General features: G+C 46.9%; 2 protein-coding genes across 2 annotated transcripts in view; one reads left to right on the top strand and one right to left on the bottom strand.

Moving 5' to 3' along the window:
* The window catches only part of LOC129159787 (spectrin alpha chain, non-erythrocytic 1-like), a 175,444-nt gene that overhangs the window by 144,091 nt on the left and 13,680 nt on the right, over nt 1-17,673 (bottom strand). The gene's annotated exons all lie outside the window — the stretch shown is intronic.
* Nucleotides 4,168-6,952, top strand: LOC129159785 (uncharacterized). The gene is made up of 2 exons (XM_054736984.2): nt 4,168-4,564; nt 5,889-6,952. Exons 1-2 carry the CDS (start codon nt 4,513-4,515, stop codon nt 6,413-6,415), a joined length of 579 nt encoding a protein of 192 aa, XP_054592959.1. The 5' UTR covers nt 4,168-4,512; the 3' UTR covers nt 6,416-6,952.

The raw sequence follows: 17,673 nt of genomic DNA, 5'->3' as shown, positions 1-17,673 counted from the left end.
GTGGGGCGCCATAGAAGAGGAAATCCCTCTGGCTGAGTGAGCCCTGAGTGTCTCAGGGGGATCCTGCCCTGCTGATGTGTAAGCGTGAAATGGCGTCACATAGCCAGAGTCAAAGGCGCTGGGCCAACAGCGCGTGCCCAAGGGAAGACTCCCTGTAGTGCACAAACATGCTTTGTGAGCGGCGAATCCCTGAAGTGCGTGACACATATCGTGCGAGCGCGCGCACCGGGCAGAGAAGATGGGAAGTCGCCTCCTCATCAGAATTATGGGGAGGAGGAAAAAGTTCAGCCAATGAAAATTGACCTGGATTTGAAGGAAGTATTAATGTTTTTGGGCACAAAGGCTGGGGCATAAAACAGCAGACCCTCCATCTTCCCGGATCCTGAGGCATGCGGGAGCCACTGAGAGGGCGAGTTAGGTCGCTCGCTCTCTTGACTGATGCCAGTGCCAGCAGCAAGGCAGTTGTGACCGGAACTTGAGTGAGACCTGGTCCAAGGGTTCAAATGGGGCTTCAAATAAGCCACGCAGAACCACCGTTAGATCCCACTGGGGAACTAGCGGGCGGGACACAGGCCTGTTCCTTCTGACACCTTTTAGAAAACGTTTTGTGAGGGGATGACTGAAAACAGACCCATCACCAAAATCCTGGTGACAGGATGAGATAGCTGCAGCATGTTTTAATAGTGCTGAATGCGAGGCCCCTGTCCATCAGTATCTGTAGAAACGATAGGACATCCGCCAGCTGGCAGGAGAGCGCTTGAAAATTCCGCTCTGTGCACCATTTCTGGAAAGCTGCCCATTTAGCAGCATAAGATGTGATGGTGCACCCGCGCACTCTGAATCGTGGTGACCACATCATGCGGCAGCCCAGAAACAAACCCCTAAGCGTGACCGCTCAGTGGCCAGACTTACAGCCGTTGGCCTATTTCTGGAGGATGTTTGATTTTCCCATCCGCCTGGGGAGGGGCGTCCTCCCTTCGTGGGAGTCTCCACGGGGAGCCGGACAGTAGCGCTTGCAGGTCCGGAAACCATGACGCGGACAGGCGTCTGGGAGCCACCAGAATTACCGAGAGCTGTTCTGACCAAACTCGGTCCAGGAGACAGGGAATCAGAGGGACTGGTGGAAACGCATACAGGAGCGTTCGAGGCCAGGGCTGGTGTGAGAAGGCGTCCGCCCCAAACGGGGTTGGTCCCGGGGACTCAGGGAAAACCACAGGCGACACTGAGCGTTTTCGCGAGCCGTGAACAGCTCCACAGACAGTTCCCCGAACTTTATCCAGATGTGCAGAATGCAGACGCCAGTCGGAGTCGCGGGGACCCCTCTCGACAGGATGTCTGCCGCTACATTCAGGATCCCCAGAATGTAGGTGGCACAGCAGGTGGACATGTGCCCAACACAGTAAACCTGTGGCTACGCGCAATAGTGGGAGGGATCGAACTCCCCTTTGGCGATTTATGTAGGCTGTCGCCACCTGGCTGTCTGTGTGAACTTCGGCATGACGGCCATCGAGAAGGGCAGCAAAGTGTCTGAGCGCATTCCTCACTGTCATAAGCTCCAACACATTTATGTGCTCGTGCGTGTGGGAGGGCCAGCGATCTGCTGCCGTATGGGACAAGCACGTGCCCCCCACCCCAGACAGTGATGCATCCGTAAACACAGATACGTGTGACGTAGGACTTCCGATGGGGACCCCGTGTGAGAGGATGCAGGGGTTCCCCCAGTGAGCGAGGCCCCCGCCCACTGAGGGGGGAACCCTCAACATACGTCTCTTCTGACGTATCGGGTGTACCCGGAGGCGGATGAGCGTTGCAGGCGCCTCGAGCGCAACAACCCTAGTAGCACCGCCGAGTGGGCTGCAGCCATCATGTCCAGAAGTCTCATGACTAACAGGGCTCTCACGATCTTGCGGGGTTGCACGCGGGAGATCACCGTGGTGAGATCTGCCGCTCTCACGGGCGACAAACGTGCTCTCATTAGGGAGGCGTTCAGCTCCACCCCGAGAAACACAATCGACTGGGATGGAAGGATGGAGTTCTTCCCCCAGTTTCTAGAAAACCTCAGGGTTGACAGATGCTCTGTTAATTTCCTGGTTTGCTCTGACGCCTCGTCCTCGGACCAGGCGCATCGGAGCAGATCGTCCCGGTAAAATAAAACCCTCGTTCCCGCCGTGCGCAGTGGCTGCAGCGCGGTCTCCAGACATTTGGAGAAAGTGCGCTGCGCTAGCGAGTAGCCGAAAGGGAGGCATTCGTGCGCGCGTTTCGACAGCGGACGTGTGCTCGAGGTCACGTGAGGATTGGGTTCGCGCCCTTACCGCCGTCGCTTGTACCAGAGAACTGGGAGCGACCCATGGAGGGCTGTGCTCGAAAGGGCGAGTGTGAAACAGCTGGAAGAGGCTGATCCGCACCGCAGAGCGTGGAGTCCAAGGATGAAGGACGAGTGGGAGCCGGGCCCGTGCATGGGAACGACAAAGTGCCAGCGGATGGAGCCGCGCAACGTGCGCGCTTTGCGCGTGGTCGCGACAGCACCATGACATCCCGTCCCACCCAACGCTGTGGGGGAAGCGGGATGAGTCGGGCCTGGCCGTAGACTGGGGCCGTTGCGCAAATGGAGCGCACCCTTACAGCAAGCCGTGTAACATGACCGAGTCAGACTGTGTGAACATGCAGATGTGCTGCAGTGCTTGGTGCGGGGAACATCATGTGTGAGGATTCGGCAGAGGGTTCTGCAGAGGACTGTAGGACTGTGCTCTCGATGTGACGTTTTTTGGGTTTTATTTCAAAACCAAAATCATTCACAGAGTTAACATTAGTCATAAGCACACACATTCCCCCAACGAGTCGTTTTCGTGGTTGTTTTCGGCGAGATTCCTGTGACTGAGACTGCCAAGGCTGTGTCTGCTGACTCATTCGGAACCATTGGCCGCCAACTCCCTGGTCCCGCCTCAGTGGGAGGCCGGCTCTGCGGGGCTGGCCATGCAGCTGGGCGCCTGGAGTTTCCTCGCCGTTCGTCCCATCCTCTGGGGGAACGGCCGGAGTGCGAGGCTGACCGAGAGTGGACCAGGTCTCGCACCGTGGCTGAAAGTTCAGCCGCCGTCTGAGCCCTCTCGATGACGCTCGTAAGATGGGGACCAAACAGAACGTCAGAGGTGATGGGGCCTTCCAGCATCTCCCTGTGCAGGTGTTCAGGAATGGAGGGCAGGGCCTTGAGCCACAAGGCCCGCTGGATAAGGGTCTGCCAGGCAGCAATGCGAGCAGAACCGGTGAGTACAGCCACGCACAGATTGAGGATGGCATCAGCAGTTTTAGTAATGATGGTTTCTGACTCGACAGGAGCGTCAACCTCCTCCACCATTTTGGGAACGCCAAAGGCGAGAAGGCGATGTTATTTCCTGCAGCGCCGGTCTGGAAGGCGCACTGGTGTGCGCGATCGGCGAGCTGCCTCAGCAGCTGGTCATGCTTAGAAGAGGAAACTGCTCGCGGTCCAACGAGGTGGTTCTTGGCCTCGACGCCACACAGCGAAGCCAAGTCCGGCTCCAGTGAGGGAACGGATGGCCAGCCCAGGTCGGAGAAGCCCTCGACCTTGGTAATGGGCACATATGTGGAAATTGGCGCCTTGAACCCGGCAGGCTCGGAGAAGGCGGCGGACCAGCAGCTCATGGCAGCGGGGAAGCGTGGCCAGACGGGGTCTGGACAGTGCGTCTGCGTCGCCCCAAAAATTCCCGTCAATTCATCTGCCTCAGGCGGAGCCGGTTCTGGAACGGCTAGCCCCTTGCGGGCCGCAGCCGCGGAGATGATGGTGGGCAGCTCCTGGAGCAGTGCTCTAACTGCTGGCAGGGAGGAGCGAGAAGACACTGGGGCAGAAGGACCCGCTGAGCGAGGCTTGTCGACCTCCGTGTTGTACAGGAGGGAAAAGGGGCTACGGCAGCCAAGCTCGTCATGCTCCTCACGAGGCTCGTCGACCTCCTTGTTGTACAGGAGGGAATAATGGCTGCGGCAGCCAGCCTCGTCGTACTCCTCACGAGGCTCGTCGACCTCCATGTTGTACAGGAAGGAAGAAGGGCTATGGCAGCCAGCCTCGTGGTCGACCTCCGTGTTGTACAGGAGGGAAGAAGGGCTATGGCAGCCAGCCTCGCGGTCGACCTCCGTGTTGTACAGGAGGGAAGAAGAGCTATGGCAGCCAGCCTTGCGGTCGACCTCCGTGTTGTACCGGAGGGAAAAAGGGCTATGGCAGCCAGCTTCGTCGTACTCCTTGCTGTCGATGACATCGTCCAGTCGGTAGGAGCCAGCCGGCTCCTGGCCGACGTTGAAGAACTGTAACGCTTTGTCCAGCGAGTACATGCCAGCCACCGGAATTTCCTCGTCGGTGGTGGGGGTGAAGTACTCGACCCGGCGGACCTTTTCAGCCACGGGCAGAGCGGTACAAAACGGGCACGAGGCCTGGGGGTCAAGGCCAGGCCAGCGTGGTGAGCCCCGAGACAGACCTTACACTTGGCGTGCAGGTCGCAGCTGGAGATGGAGCCCGTCTGGCAGGCCGGGCAGATCCTGGCGTCGCTGGACATGGTCGGTGAGTAGATTTTTCTTGTATAATTGCTCTTAAAGGAAGCTCTTAAGCTTGGCGTGAAGAGAAAACGGAGGCGAACAGTGGGGTCGTTCCACTTATATAACCCACAAGGGATGCCCACGTGGTGGGCGTACATTTAAGCTCTTCATGATTGGCTGATGCTGAGATCACCCTTCCAATAGCAGCTCGCTTAAGGGCTAAGACTAGACGAAATAGAACTAAATTATCAGACATGATGTCTCATCTGCTGCTTTTCTAAACTTGCAAAAAGTAACAAAACCATTTGAAAGCCACTATTTGTGGATTCTCTGAAAGTTTCCATGGAGTGTGTGACAACTTATTTTTTCATTGATCCTATCGTCTAATCTCACAGCTGAAACAAGCATCCTTAATAATCTGTGCACAGGAAGCTTACCGATGCTGTAGTAAAACAAAAGGTATAATAATTTCTTATTAATAAAACCTTTTTGCAGCACTAAAGCAGAAAATGACATTTTGTAATAAATATGCTAAATATTTACACATGAATTGTTTTAGAGCCCTTTTATTGGCAGAATCTGATATTAATTTAGTTCTTACAAAAAATGGGTCCCAACATGGTTTGTGTGGCGTTGCCATAGTGTGACGTCATAGGCACAGATCCCCTGTCCTCTTCTTTGGAAATGGAAATATGGTCACCCTATAATAAACAAACTGTCCACCCGAGCTTTTGCACTGCACAGAGACGCTTCGCTGACTACGACTTTGAACGTCAGTTGAGAGCGGTTGAGAGTCAATCTCATGCAGACTGACCAATGAAGAGAGGGCCTCAAGTTAAGAACCTCTCCTCATTGGTCAATCCACACGAGGTGGGTCAAAGGTTGGGCTGCATGGTGGCGCAGTTGTTAGCACTGTTGCCTTGCAGCACGGAGGTCGCAGGTTCGAAACTCGGCTGTGGCCTTTCTGCGTGGAGTTGCGTGTTCTCCCCATGCATGCGTGGGTTTCCTCCGGGTACTCCGGTTTCTCCCACAGATCACAACATGCCCTATAGGTTATAAATTGTAAGTCGCTTTGGATAAAAGCATCTGCTAAGTAAATAAGCATAAACATAAACATACCCTGAGCGGGTTACGTGATGTCAGGCATTCAAGTATTGAGTATATTTACTGCATATTACAGTAAAATATTCTGTATGTGACCATATTATGGTGATCCTTGGGTCGTGATGATGGGGCCCTTTAATATTGTTGCCCAGGGTACAACAAAGTGTTAATCTGGCCCTACCTATAACCCAGTTGGTTTTGTTTTAATTCAATTCAAAATATTTTCTGCCATTTTCTCTGTCTAGAGCCAAAGCGCGTTCCTCCTCCAGTATCACCGAAGCCTCGCGGGCCTCCGACAGCTCCCAAACCCGGCAAAGCTGTAGCGTCTCCAGTTACCATGAGCCCGGCTGCAGCCAGTCCCACCTCGGCCCCTAAGCCTTCCTCTGTAGCCCCTCTTCCAGCTCTTGACACCCCCTCCGGCCCCTGTCTGTCTCCGGGACTCCCTCCTACTTCCCCGTCTCCAGCTCAGAGTCCCTCCATTTCGTCGCCTCACCCCGTCAAACCTCCTCGCTCCTCCATCGCTGGCCTCACTATTGACCTCCTGGGAGGAAGGGAGGTGGAGGAGGAAGAGGAGGAGGGGAGGAGAGAGAAGGAGGCAGAACCCGAGGAAGCCTTTAAGGAGGGATGGAGCGAAGGAGGAGATGGTGGGTCACGTGGAGGAAAGGGAGAAAGAGGGAGAGATTCAGAATCGTTTGGAGGAGACCAGCGCCTCCTTGGCTGCAGCTCTGCAGGCTGTAGAGCACAAAATAAAGGAGGAGGACAAGCTAAATGAGTGAGTATGAAGTCATGCTAGAGAGTAGAATCAAATAGAATCCTCTACATAGGATGTCCGGGTAAATAAAACACATCACATTATCTTTTTGTTTTCTGAAATAAACAAGTCTAATATGAAATTTCAGAAATTAGGTCTGGATGAGGGGCAAAAATCTAGAAAATCATCTTTACTTCCAGATTTCCCCCTTTACATTACCTAAAACTAAAAAACTCAAATGAAGAAAACAGTCATTGTCCAGATAGTCTAATCGATTTTTACTTTCTTTATGAAGCTCCATGGCAGCCATGACACCTAATAAAAACATGATTTCTCATGTACTTTACTGGTCTTTGTAAAACGTCATTCTCCTATAAAATGAAAACAATTGTAAAACATGAGTTTTTTTAAGTATAAACAATAAACAAAAATCATGATTTATATTATTATTTTGGGATTTATCATTACTTTTTGTTGATCTTTACAATTAGTCGACTGTATTGTATGTTTCTGAGTTTGTCAGGTGTGTGTGTGTGTGTGTGTGTGTGTGTGTGTGTGTGTGTGTGTGTGTGTGTGTGTGTGTGTGTGTGTGTGTGTGTGTGTGTGTGTGTGTGTGTGTGTGTGTGTGTGTGTGTGTGTGTGTGAAAATAGTGAATGTCACCCATAAACTGAATCTTAAAGCTGCTTTCCATCAGAGGAGGAACTCACCTCCACACTTGACTCGTTGATTATGTCAGCATGTTTATCGAAGCCTCAATAAAAGCTAATTATTCCATTTTTCTTTTTCAAAATTTTCCAGCCAAAAAGGAACCGTCTCTATCCTGGATGACATCGGCAGCATGTTTGACGACTTGACAGACCAACTGGATGCAATGCTCGGCTGATCTCCAGCCCCCCTCCCCCTGACCCATCCCTCATGACATGTAGGTGTGTGAGAAGACGGCGCTCCCAAGACTAAATGCTGGCGCTTTGGGGAGCTCGTGTTTGAGCGTCTGGCCCTCCCATGTTAAGTGCTTCCTGAGTAGCCTTGAAGAGGGAGTCCTCTTTATCTGGTGCAGTAGCTCTGGCTCCTTCTCCTGATGCGAGGAAGCTGCTCCCACACAACCTCTGACCTCTGCAGCCCAGCGCGTTACCTCCACCCAGCCTCAGACTGCTGCGTGGACCGAGAAGCACAATAATTCATCTCAACACAAAAAAGGCTGGCTTAGACAAACTTTCGGGTGCAGTCTTACGAAGAAACTAAGCACACTAATTGTCTCAAAGGCAAGTAGACGGAGAGATGAACAAACACGACACGCTCTGATGAGGATTTTTAAAAGCACACTGAAACACAGACCGCTCTCTTTGCGTCCGTCTCTCCTCTAAAATATCAAAAGGATTCATTTTTCCAGATGCGTCGTAGCCTCCGTTTCTCCTCTGTACGAGTGGAGGCCAGTGGTTCGCTGGACTTCCTGACCCGCATGTCATCTCTTCTCACGTTGTTGTTGGTGCTCTTGCTGTTATTGTTGGTGTTGTTTCGAGCGTGTGCGTAGTCCCTGCTTTTTGCTCATGTCAGTGTCCTCCTGCTCGTACAGTACGTAGTTACGCTAAGGATTAGACCAGCTATGAATTCTTAAGACACTTGCACATAAATCAGATCGCCGGTGTTCATCTCTACACATGAAGGTTTTATGCTTGATAATAATAATAAGAGACCAACACACGTGAGGTACAACCAGTGGCGGTTCTACATGGAATTACTCCCCGGGCGAGGCCCCCTTTGAACCCCCCCCCCCCCTCTCCAATAGATCTTTATCATGATCCATAATATTTTAGAATTACCTCTGTAATTGTAATTTAAACTGACAAAAAACTGTAGACTACCAAAAATGCCAACTTTTACAGAACAAATCATGTAAAAATAATCAGTGCAGCCATCTGCAATAAATAAACAGGATAGTTAGTGGTGACTGGGGAGTTTTCTTCTATTCAATTCAAGTTTATTTATATAGCGCCAAATCACGACAAGAGTCGTCTCAAGGCATTTCACGTAATAAACATTCCAATTCAGGTCAGTTCACTGAGCCAATCAGAAAAAATGTTTCCTATATAAGGAACCCAGCAAATTGCATCAAGTCACTGACTAGTGTCAATGACTTTACAGCAATCCTCATACTAAGCAAGCATAAAGCGACAGTGGAGAGGAAAACTCCCTTTTAACAGGAAGAAACCTCCAGAGAATCCTGGCTCAGTATAAGCAGCCATCCTCCACTACTCACTGGGGATCGAGAACACACACACACACACACACACACACACACACACACACACACACACACACACACACACACACACACACACACACACACACACACACACACACACACACACACACTAATGTGTCTATAGTTATATTGTGATTTCTTAGTAAATATTCTATTTGGTGAGAGATAAACTTTATTATATTTATCCTAGTGGATCTATAATTAAACAGATAAACTAGTAGTAGCACATCCACTGTCAAGGAAAGCAAAAAGTTATTATCAGGAGAGGGAGAAAGTTTAAGTGGTTAGCAGCAGTGTGCTAGACAATAGCCCCCTCCATGAGGCCACCACAGCTCAGCAGAACAGTGTTGTAGCTTCTTCTGGGGAGAAAAACAGAGAGAAAACAGCTGAAATTGCAGAAAATAATACAGTTAAAGAGCAGATTGTGGAAGAAAGCAGTAGAATGTGAAAAGTGGTCAGTGTATCTTCCAGCAGTCTAAAGCCTGGTTTATGCTTCTCCGTCAGCTCCGCAAGGGACAGATACGCACGGATTGACGGAAGCGTTTTGCTCTCGTGCTTCTCCGTCTCCTGGAGAGTGTTGCAAAGCAATTGCCGGGCAGGACAACAGAGGGTGCAGCGCTGTTCTGTGGTATCCTGTCATGTATCGGTCCAAGATCGTGTGTTTATATTGTGTTTTTGGGTATATAAGAGACTTTTAACACGGACATATTTGTCTCTCATTCTCCCACCTCTTCATGCGCTCCCCACCTCTAAACCCACGTTTCCTGTCATTTCCGTCCACAAATAAAACGCTTGCTGCGCATCTTTTCACTCCTCCATTCACGGGATTTAAACGTTCATATTTTTAGAGTTTTTTCGCGAGGTATTCTTCAAGCTTCTCCATGTCTGCCGCTAGTTAAACTCGGCTCTCTTTGCAATGGCGGCGCTGTAAACAACAGCTGCGTCCTGACCAATCACAAGCTTGCGTAATCCGTCTCGTTCGACGGATGTTTAAAAAAGTGGGCTCGACTCCGTACGTACTTGCGTGCCTGCCGAAGCCCTACGCAAGGACAGATAATGGCGTTGCGTGTCTCCGCACTGACGCAGACGGAGAAGCATAAATCAGGCTTAAGCCTATAGCAGCATAACTACAGAGATAACTCATGATAATCTATCCTATTTAGATGGAGGCATGTTGGAGTCAGGACAAGGGAGAGCCGTCTTTACCGACTGTACACTCCACCTCCCTCTACTCCCCCACTTGTCCAGATTTAGGCTAACATCAGATTTTAACCATAGGCCCTATCAAATAAAAATGTTTTAAGCCTATTCTTAAAAGTAGACAAAGTGTCTGCCTCATGCACTAAGGCTGGGAGCTGGTTCCACAGGAGAGGAGCCTGATAACTAAAAGATCTGCCTCCCATCCTAATTTTAGATATTCTGGGAACCACCAGTAGACCTGCAGTCTGAGAGCGAAATGCTCGGTTAGGAACGTATGGAACAATCAGATCACTGATGTATGATGGAGCTTGATTATTAAGAGCTTTTTATGTGAGAAGAAGGATCTTAAAATCTATTCTGAATTTAACAGGTAGCCAATGTAGGGAAGCTAAGACAGGAGAGATATAATCTCTCTTTTTAATTCTCATCAGAACTCTAGCTGCAGCATTTTGGACAAGCTGAAGACTTTTAACTACATTCTGTGGACTTCCTGAGAGTAATGAATTACAGTAATCCAGTCTTGATGTAATAAATGCATGAACTAGTTTTTCAGCATCACTCCTGGAAAGGATGCTTCTAATCTTAGCAATATTCCGAAGGTGCATGGAAAAAGGAAATCCTACAAACCTGTTTAACCTGGGATTTGAATGTCATGGTCAAAGATAACACCAAGGTTCCTTACTTTGTTCTCGGAGATTAATGTAATGCCATTCAGGTCAGGTGATTGGCTAAGCAATTTCCTTTTCTGGATTTATGGTCCAAAGATGAGAACTTCCGTCTTGTCTTGATTTAAAAGCAAAAAGTTTAGAGTCATCCAATTTTTTATGTCCTCAAGACAAGCCTGTAATCTACCCAACCGATTAGGTTCATCAGGGTTAATGGATAAATATAACTGAGTATCGTCAGCATAACAGTGGACGTTTATCCCATGCTTTCTAATGATTTTACCAATTGGGAGCATATATATAGTAAAAAGAATTGGTCCAAGCACTGAACCCTGTGGTACTCCACAAGTAACCCTGGAGTATGAAGACGATTTGTCATGTACATTTACAAAATGAAATCTGTCAGATAGGTAGGATTTAAACCAGCCTAGCGCTGTTCCTTTGATCCCTACAACATGTTCAAGTCTTTCTAAAAGAACATTGTGATCAACTGTGTCAAAGGCAGCACTGAGATCTAACAAGACTAGAACAGATACAAGATTCTTATCCGAGGCCATGAGAATATCATTTGTAACTCTCACTAATGCAGTTTCAGTGCTGTGATACTCTAAAACCAGAACAGAGCATTAGTGTTTAAATGCTCACATACTTGGATGGCCACTATTTTGTCCAGGACTATGGATAAAAATGGAAGGTTAGATATTGATCTATAATTCATTGGGTCATCTGGATCCAGAGAAGGCTTCTTAAGTGAAGGTTTGATTACAGCAACCTTAAAATCTTGTGGTACATATCCATTTACTAAGGATAGATTTATTATATGTAGAATGGGGGCAGTAACCAAAGGAAATGCTTCTTTAAATAATTTGGTTGGGATTGGATCCAAAACGCAAGTTGAAGGTTTACACTGCAAAAATTAGCCATCTTAAAATAAGCTAAAAAATAGTTGAATTTAGTCTAAATGACCTTAAATTAAGTGAAATAATCTGCCAGTGCAGCAAGATAATTGCACTTGGTAAGACTTCTTGAAATAAGAAAAAATATCTACACTTTAGACAAGTGACAGATTTCTTAATACAAGTAGTGAAACACTAATTTCAAGAGCAAAATTAAATAAAATTAACTCAAAACTAGCCTGTTGGTGCTTTTTTCAGTTTTTTATCCCTCTCATGTTGAGATGAACAATCTTGGAACAAGCAACTGTACAAGATTAATCTTCTGCAATCAAGAATCATTAATAGGTTTTGTTTTAAATCAAGACAAAGAATTTATAATAAAAGAAATTAGGCACAGGGTGTAATAAACAACCTTTATTTGAAATTTCTTTTCAAATGTCAAAAATTTTTCCAAACATCGCACAGATCAACGACTTTCTTAACAAATCTTAATTTTAAGCGTATTGTTTTGTATTCCTCTAACACATGAAGAACCTCAACATTTCATATACTAAAACTTTGTTTTAAGATGAACATTTTAGACACAGATTTTTTTTTTTTTTTGGTAACGTATACAGTGTCAGGAAGAATCTAACAAAAAAAAATTAAGAATGTAGTTGTAAATGTCTACATCACAACCAAGAGTTAGTGGATGTTGAGGATCCGGACAAATGAGGTACAGGTCGAGACTTACAGTTTGTGATCCAGGGGAAACCAGAGAAGAGTTGTTCTGGGGGGGTAGTCCGTGAGGAGTGGGAGACAGAGACACACGCTGGATCACAGGAGACTGGGTTTCCAGGTTGCTGGAGGACTGGAGGAGCTGAGCACGGAATAGGGAGCAGGATCCGGTAAGGTAAGGTCAGTATGGAGCGGACAGCCAGGGAGCGGCTGGGAGACAGCGGGACTGGTCCGGTAGGTTGCAGGACGGTGTGAAAGGTGGTGGTAGAAATCTGGAGAAGAGGCAGCTTACAAAAATCAGGCAAGCTTGGAAAAACACACAGGAACCAGCAATCTGGCTAGAAGTACGACTTGGACGATATCTACTCGGATTACTCAGTAATCAGGCTCGGGAGTCATAGATACCGAAGTTGAGTTAATCATCCAGCGAATAAAGATGTCTCCCAGCAGCTTATATGTCCCTGGCGAACTGATGAGCAGATGGGCTGCAGCTGGTCCACTCCTTGACACGCCCACCTGCAGGAGAAGCTCAGAGAAGGTTTAGCAGAGAGAGGAGGACTCACCCCAGACCATGACACCAAGATAACTTAAAGTGATACTTCACAACTTTTTCGTATTTTGAACTCATTTTCTTGAGCCAGTATGTGCCAAAATGACCCTTTACATGGTGAATGAAATGTCACTCAGACCCTCACCGCTCTGTGGCCAGAATACCACACTTGCAACTTCAGATTGCCGGTCAGGTCTGTTGGAGTTAGTAGAGCTGATATGCCTGGTTCTGCAGCCTTAAGGTGCTTTTCCAGGAACACTACTCAGGGCAACTCGGACCGATGCAGTTCAGCCCGACCACGGTTTCCAAGGGCACGCTTTGGTATTTTCTCCCCTATTTTTAGTCCCTGCTCCATTGAGGTACCTGGCAAGGCTGAGTTGGGCCGGTATCGTGATTCTGGCCGCTGATTGGCTAGGGGCTTCATGGAGCTGGCGTGGGAACAAAACTGCTTTCAGATGGGCTGACTCAAACCACGCTGTACAGAGCTGTTTTAGGCTGAGTAGTGCTCCTGGGAAACCACCCTCAGTGTCTACATGAGTGATTCATCACTAAATTGAACAAATCAGCAGCAGCAGCTCCTAGATGTTACTACTGGGTATGGAATGGAATATGATTTAAAATATAACTCGAGCAAAAGTGTTGTTCTAACCTACAGAACCACCCAGGATAAAAGGCTTAATTTTCCTGTGTTTAAGTTGTCCAGCAACAGTCTTGCAGTCTGTGAACAGATAAAATATCTTGGACACTTTATCACAGCCAATATGAGCGACGATGATGATATTTACAGGCAGTGCTGCAAGCTATATGTGCAAGCAAACACCATTGCACGGACATTCAGCTGTTGTTCCACACCTGTTGAAGTGGCATTATTTAAAGCATACTGCACACCACTCTATGCTGCACATCTGTGGTCATTCTATAAAAAGTCTAGCTTGCACAGGTTACAAGTGGCATACAATGATGCAACGAGAATCCTCCTCAAAATTCCCAGGGGAGGCAGTGCTAGTCAAACGTGTGTTTCTGTGAGCGTGTGCACATTTAAGGCACTTCTAAGAAATTTAATGTTCAAGTTTATGAGACGGCTGCAAGAGTCTTCCAATAGTATTATAGTCGCACTCTCAAATCCCACTGTGAGCTGCTCTCGTTATATGTCTAGGCTGAGAATGCACTGGTTAAAATGTTTGGGTGGATTTATCTCAACTAGTTAGTTTTGTTGTCCCTTACCTCCACTGCAGTTATATCCTGTGATTTTATATAGGCTTTTATTGGTATTAATGTTAATTGGTATCCTTTCTTTTCTTGTGTTTTTCTTGTATCTCTTTCTTTTATCTGTATGTTTCTTTTAAAATGGACTTTAAGTCTGGCAATAAACATATTATAAATCAGCTGCGTTCATGATTTAAAACATGCAGGAGATGTGCTGGAAGCAGACTGCAGCTCCAGGTATGTCAGCTCAATATTTGCTTAAGTCCCAACAGAGCCAACTGCCAGTCTGGAGTTGAAAGTAGAACATTCTGGCCAAAGGGGTGCGATGTGTGCTGGGTGGCTGTTCATTAACCCTCTAAAACAGGAGTATTCGATTCCGGTGCTGGAGGGCCGGTATCCAGCAAGTGTTAGTGGTTTCTCTGCTCCAATATGCTTGATTCAGTGGTTTAATCACCTGTGCAGCAGTTCAGGCTCTGCAGAAGCTTAACCCCGTACATTTCCAGCGCAATGGGGTTTTGTCCCTCGGGCGGGACGCTGGAATGCTAAGGAGTTAATCGCCTGCTGGTTGAAATCAGGTGTGTCGAAACGGAGTTAAAACTAAAACGTGCTTGATACCGGCCCTCCAGGCTGGGAACTTCATACCACTGCTGTTAACGGCCATTTTAGCACACACTGGCTCAAGAAAATTTTAAAATATAAAAATTTCATATCATGGCTTTAAAATGTGTGTAGGACTCCGACATAGGGTTCAGACGTTTTGCTGCAACTGTTAACACAATTTTCTGTAATTATTGAATATGAAGTTGATTAAAATACAGCTAATCACGACGTACTAGCGGCATGAGCTGCCCTGTAAGACATCTTTTTAGTGACGTATGACAAACAGCTCTTCACTGTTTAGAGGAATTTAGATTTTTATGATGATTTATGACAAAATTCCTTAAAATGAATAACTGAACCTAGTTTATCTTTATGTAGATGGTAAAGTGTAGTGAAACAGCATTAGTCTCAGTCGGCATAAGCAGCAGGGCCCTGCAGGGAATCGAACCCCGTCTCATTACTGAGAGTTCCGTTACCAGAGCCTTTTGCTTTGGGCGACCGGAGACGGTAAAGCAAAACCTGCATCAACAAAGCATTTAATGTTGGAACATAAATTCTGTCTTGAAGCAGGAAAAAAGAAACCGTCAGACTAAAAAATTATTTCTAATTAAATTCATTTTAGTATTTTATAAACGTTTTACAGATTTAGAGCCTCCTTTGACTTTTATGCTTTTCGTTTACTTCTCGTTCTTTTACGATGTTTATCCGTTTTTTAGCCGCGGTCAAAAGCATCGTATTTTTGTTCTGCGGTGAATCTTAAAGTTATGTTGAATGTAAATAATCTGAGTCTTCATTGCTTTAATTCATTCACTGCCAATGACGACTAAAGTTGTCATTTGCATTTTTTTTTACTGTTTGAGCATCGGAACGAGTCGCCGCGCTGAGAGAACAAACATCTCAGCCCTGAAGTCGATCTTCATCCACATATGTCACAGATCACATGATCAGGAAGCAACACATCCATGTGTTTGGAGATCGTTTTGGGCCGTTCCTGTAAAAAAAGTGAGGCGCGAACCGGAAAAGCGTCTGCCGATCACAATTCGACAACGGATTATGAAAGAACGGATAACGCTCGAAACACGCAGCTTCTTCCTGATGTAAGAGGTGAGTCTCCTCTTTGTTTTGGTGTTTTTGGCGTCGACATCATGCTAGCGCGCAACGTTCTGTGACTCTTAAAAAAAACAGTAAAAACGGTGAGAAACGCTGGCAGCGAAGGCCGTTAGTGATCAGGAAACGGCTGGCAGTGAATGAGTTAATCATTTACATGTTTAGACTATATTTTATTAGCCTTTAATATTTTAGTATTTATTGTTTAAATTTTGTAAAGAGCTATTTTTAAACGCGTGCACATTTAAACACTAAAACCTTTGTTTGCTCCGTCTGTGTCAGAGCTCTGCTGTTCAGCTCCTTCCTGGTTCCTGCAGGACTACAAAGCCCAGAGAAGCTCAGTCCAGCAGGACGTGAGGACACAAACAGACATGGAGAGCTCCTCCTAAACCTGGAATCAAACTTTTCTACAGATTATTTAGAACAGTTTCTTGTGACAGAACAGTTAGTGAAACAGAAAGGACCTGATGAAGATGATGTTATCGTCCTTGTCTTTCATACGGATCAAAGATCACCCCAGCTTATGCTCATGTCACCAAGTAGACGTCCCATTTCTCACTAAGACCTGCTCTATCTGCTCTACCAGATTATCAGGAGCATCACTGTAGTTGTAGTTTTGCCTCCATCTTCCTGCCCTCCTTGGTCTCTTGTTTATCTTCTACCACCTCTCACCATCCATCTCAGGTGGGATCTTGTTTGCTCCGATGGCTTCTTGTGTTCCAGGCTTACATCTTTTAGTGAACGTTAGAATATCATGTACTAATATATATGCATGTGTGTGTGTGTGTGTGTGTGTGTATGATGCTAAACCAGACTGCCTGCTCCATCAGATGAAAAGGAAATCCCCTCAGGACCCAAATAAAATAGAAGATTTAGCAACCAGACGCAGAAGCCCAGGTGAAACCGTCCACATCAGCATCTCCAGTTCTACCAGCTCTAAAAACACACTTCTTAAATAATAAAACACTAAACTCAGCCAAGGGATGAAGACGTCCTGGTGCCAGATGCTACCTAAGACATCACCAGTTCAGCTGACTTGATAAAACACTTGGTGACTAAAACAAACATCTGGTGACCTGGTAAAAAACAGTCCTGGTGCAACAAGCTACCTGAGACAAACCTTTCCAGTCGACCAGCTCAAGAAAGAAAGAAAGAAATAAATGATCTTCAGTGGTGCTGCACTGGAACAAAAAAATATCTCTAGTCCGAGTCGGAGTCGTCCCATCTTGGTCTCTTCGGTGGGATGTACGGGAAGCGCTCTCCAGTCCTCTTCTGGATGGATCCAAGGACCGAGGTAGAAGGAGTGGGTTCTTCTACATCCTGGACCTCTTCAGCGCTCCCGTGGGCAGGCCTGGGATCTTCTGGAAGCTCTTCCGGCGGGGCCGGAGGAGCTACCGCCAGCCAGAAGTCTTCTGGTGGTGGAAACTGCTGGTCTTCATCGCTATCCAGAACTGAGCTACCATAACCAGAGTCCACACTAGAAGCCATAAAATCTTCTAAAGCTGACCAATCTGAGCTACTGTCAGTCTCCTCCGACTCCTCATCTCTACGCAGACCCTCAAAAAAAGCAAACTCTACCTCCAACTCCTCATCACTACTCAGACCCTCAATAACAAACTCTACCACTTGTGAAGGAGCCTGTCTAAGATCCACAAACACCACGTCATCATCAGGAATGTGAAGGGCTGGGTACCTACCTTCATCTTCATCGAGAATCCGGATGACGTCCTCAGGGACCCCTGCAGTCACGGGACGCTCCACGATGAAGATGCCTGTGAGGACAAAACAAGACACATTAAATCCACTTGTGTCATAAAACAGTTATGAAAAAGCTACAATGACTTGTTTACAATACAAGAGATGTGTGTCTGCATCTGCATGTGTGCACAAGACACACTTTACTAATCTGGTTGTTTTTGGGGTTTAACAGGTTAAAACCGAGTTCTGCTTTTACTCAAAAAGTTTCCATTTTTAATTTATGTGATTGTTTATTATTTATGTTTCATGTTTATAGCTGATGTATTTCTAAAAAGATCTAATGTTTTACAGCTTGTAGACACAACACTGCTCAAAT

Source organism: Nothobranchius furzeri, chromosome 4 (assembly GCF_043380555.1).
Source record: "Nothobranchius furzeri strain GRZ-AD chromosome 4, NfurGRZ-RIMD1, whole genome shotgun sequence".
In the NCBI taxonomy this organism is placed as follows: Eukaryota; Metazoa; Chordata; class Actinopteri; order Cyprinodontiformes; family Nothobranchiidae; genus Nothobranchius; species Nothobranchius furzeri.
Note: the sequence above shows the minus strand (reverse complement) of the source record. Positions and strands in the feature narration are given on the sequence as shown.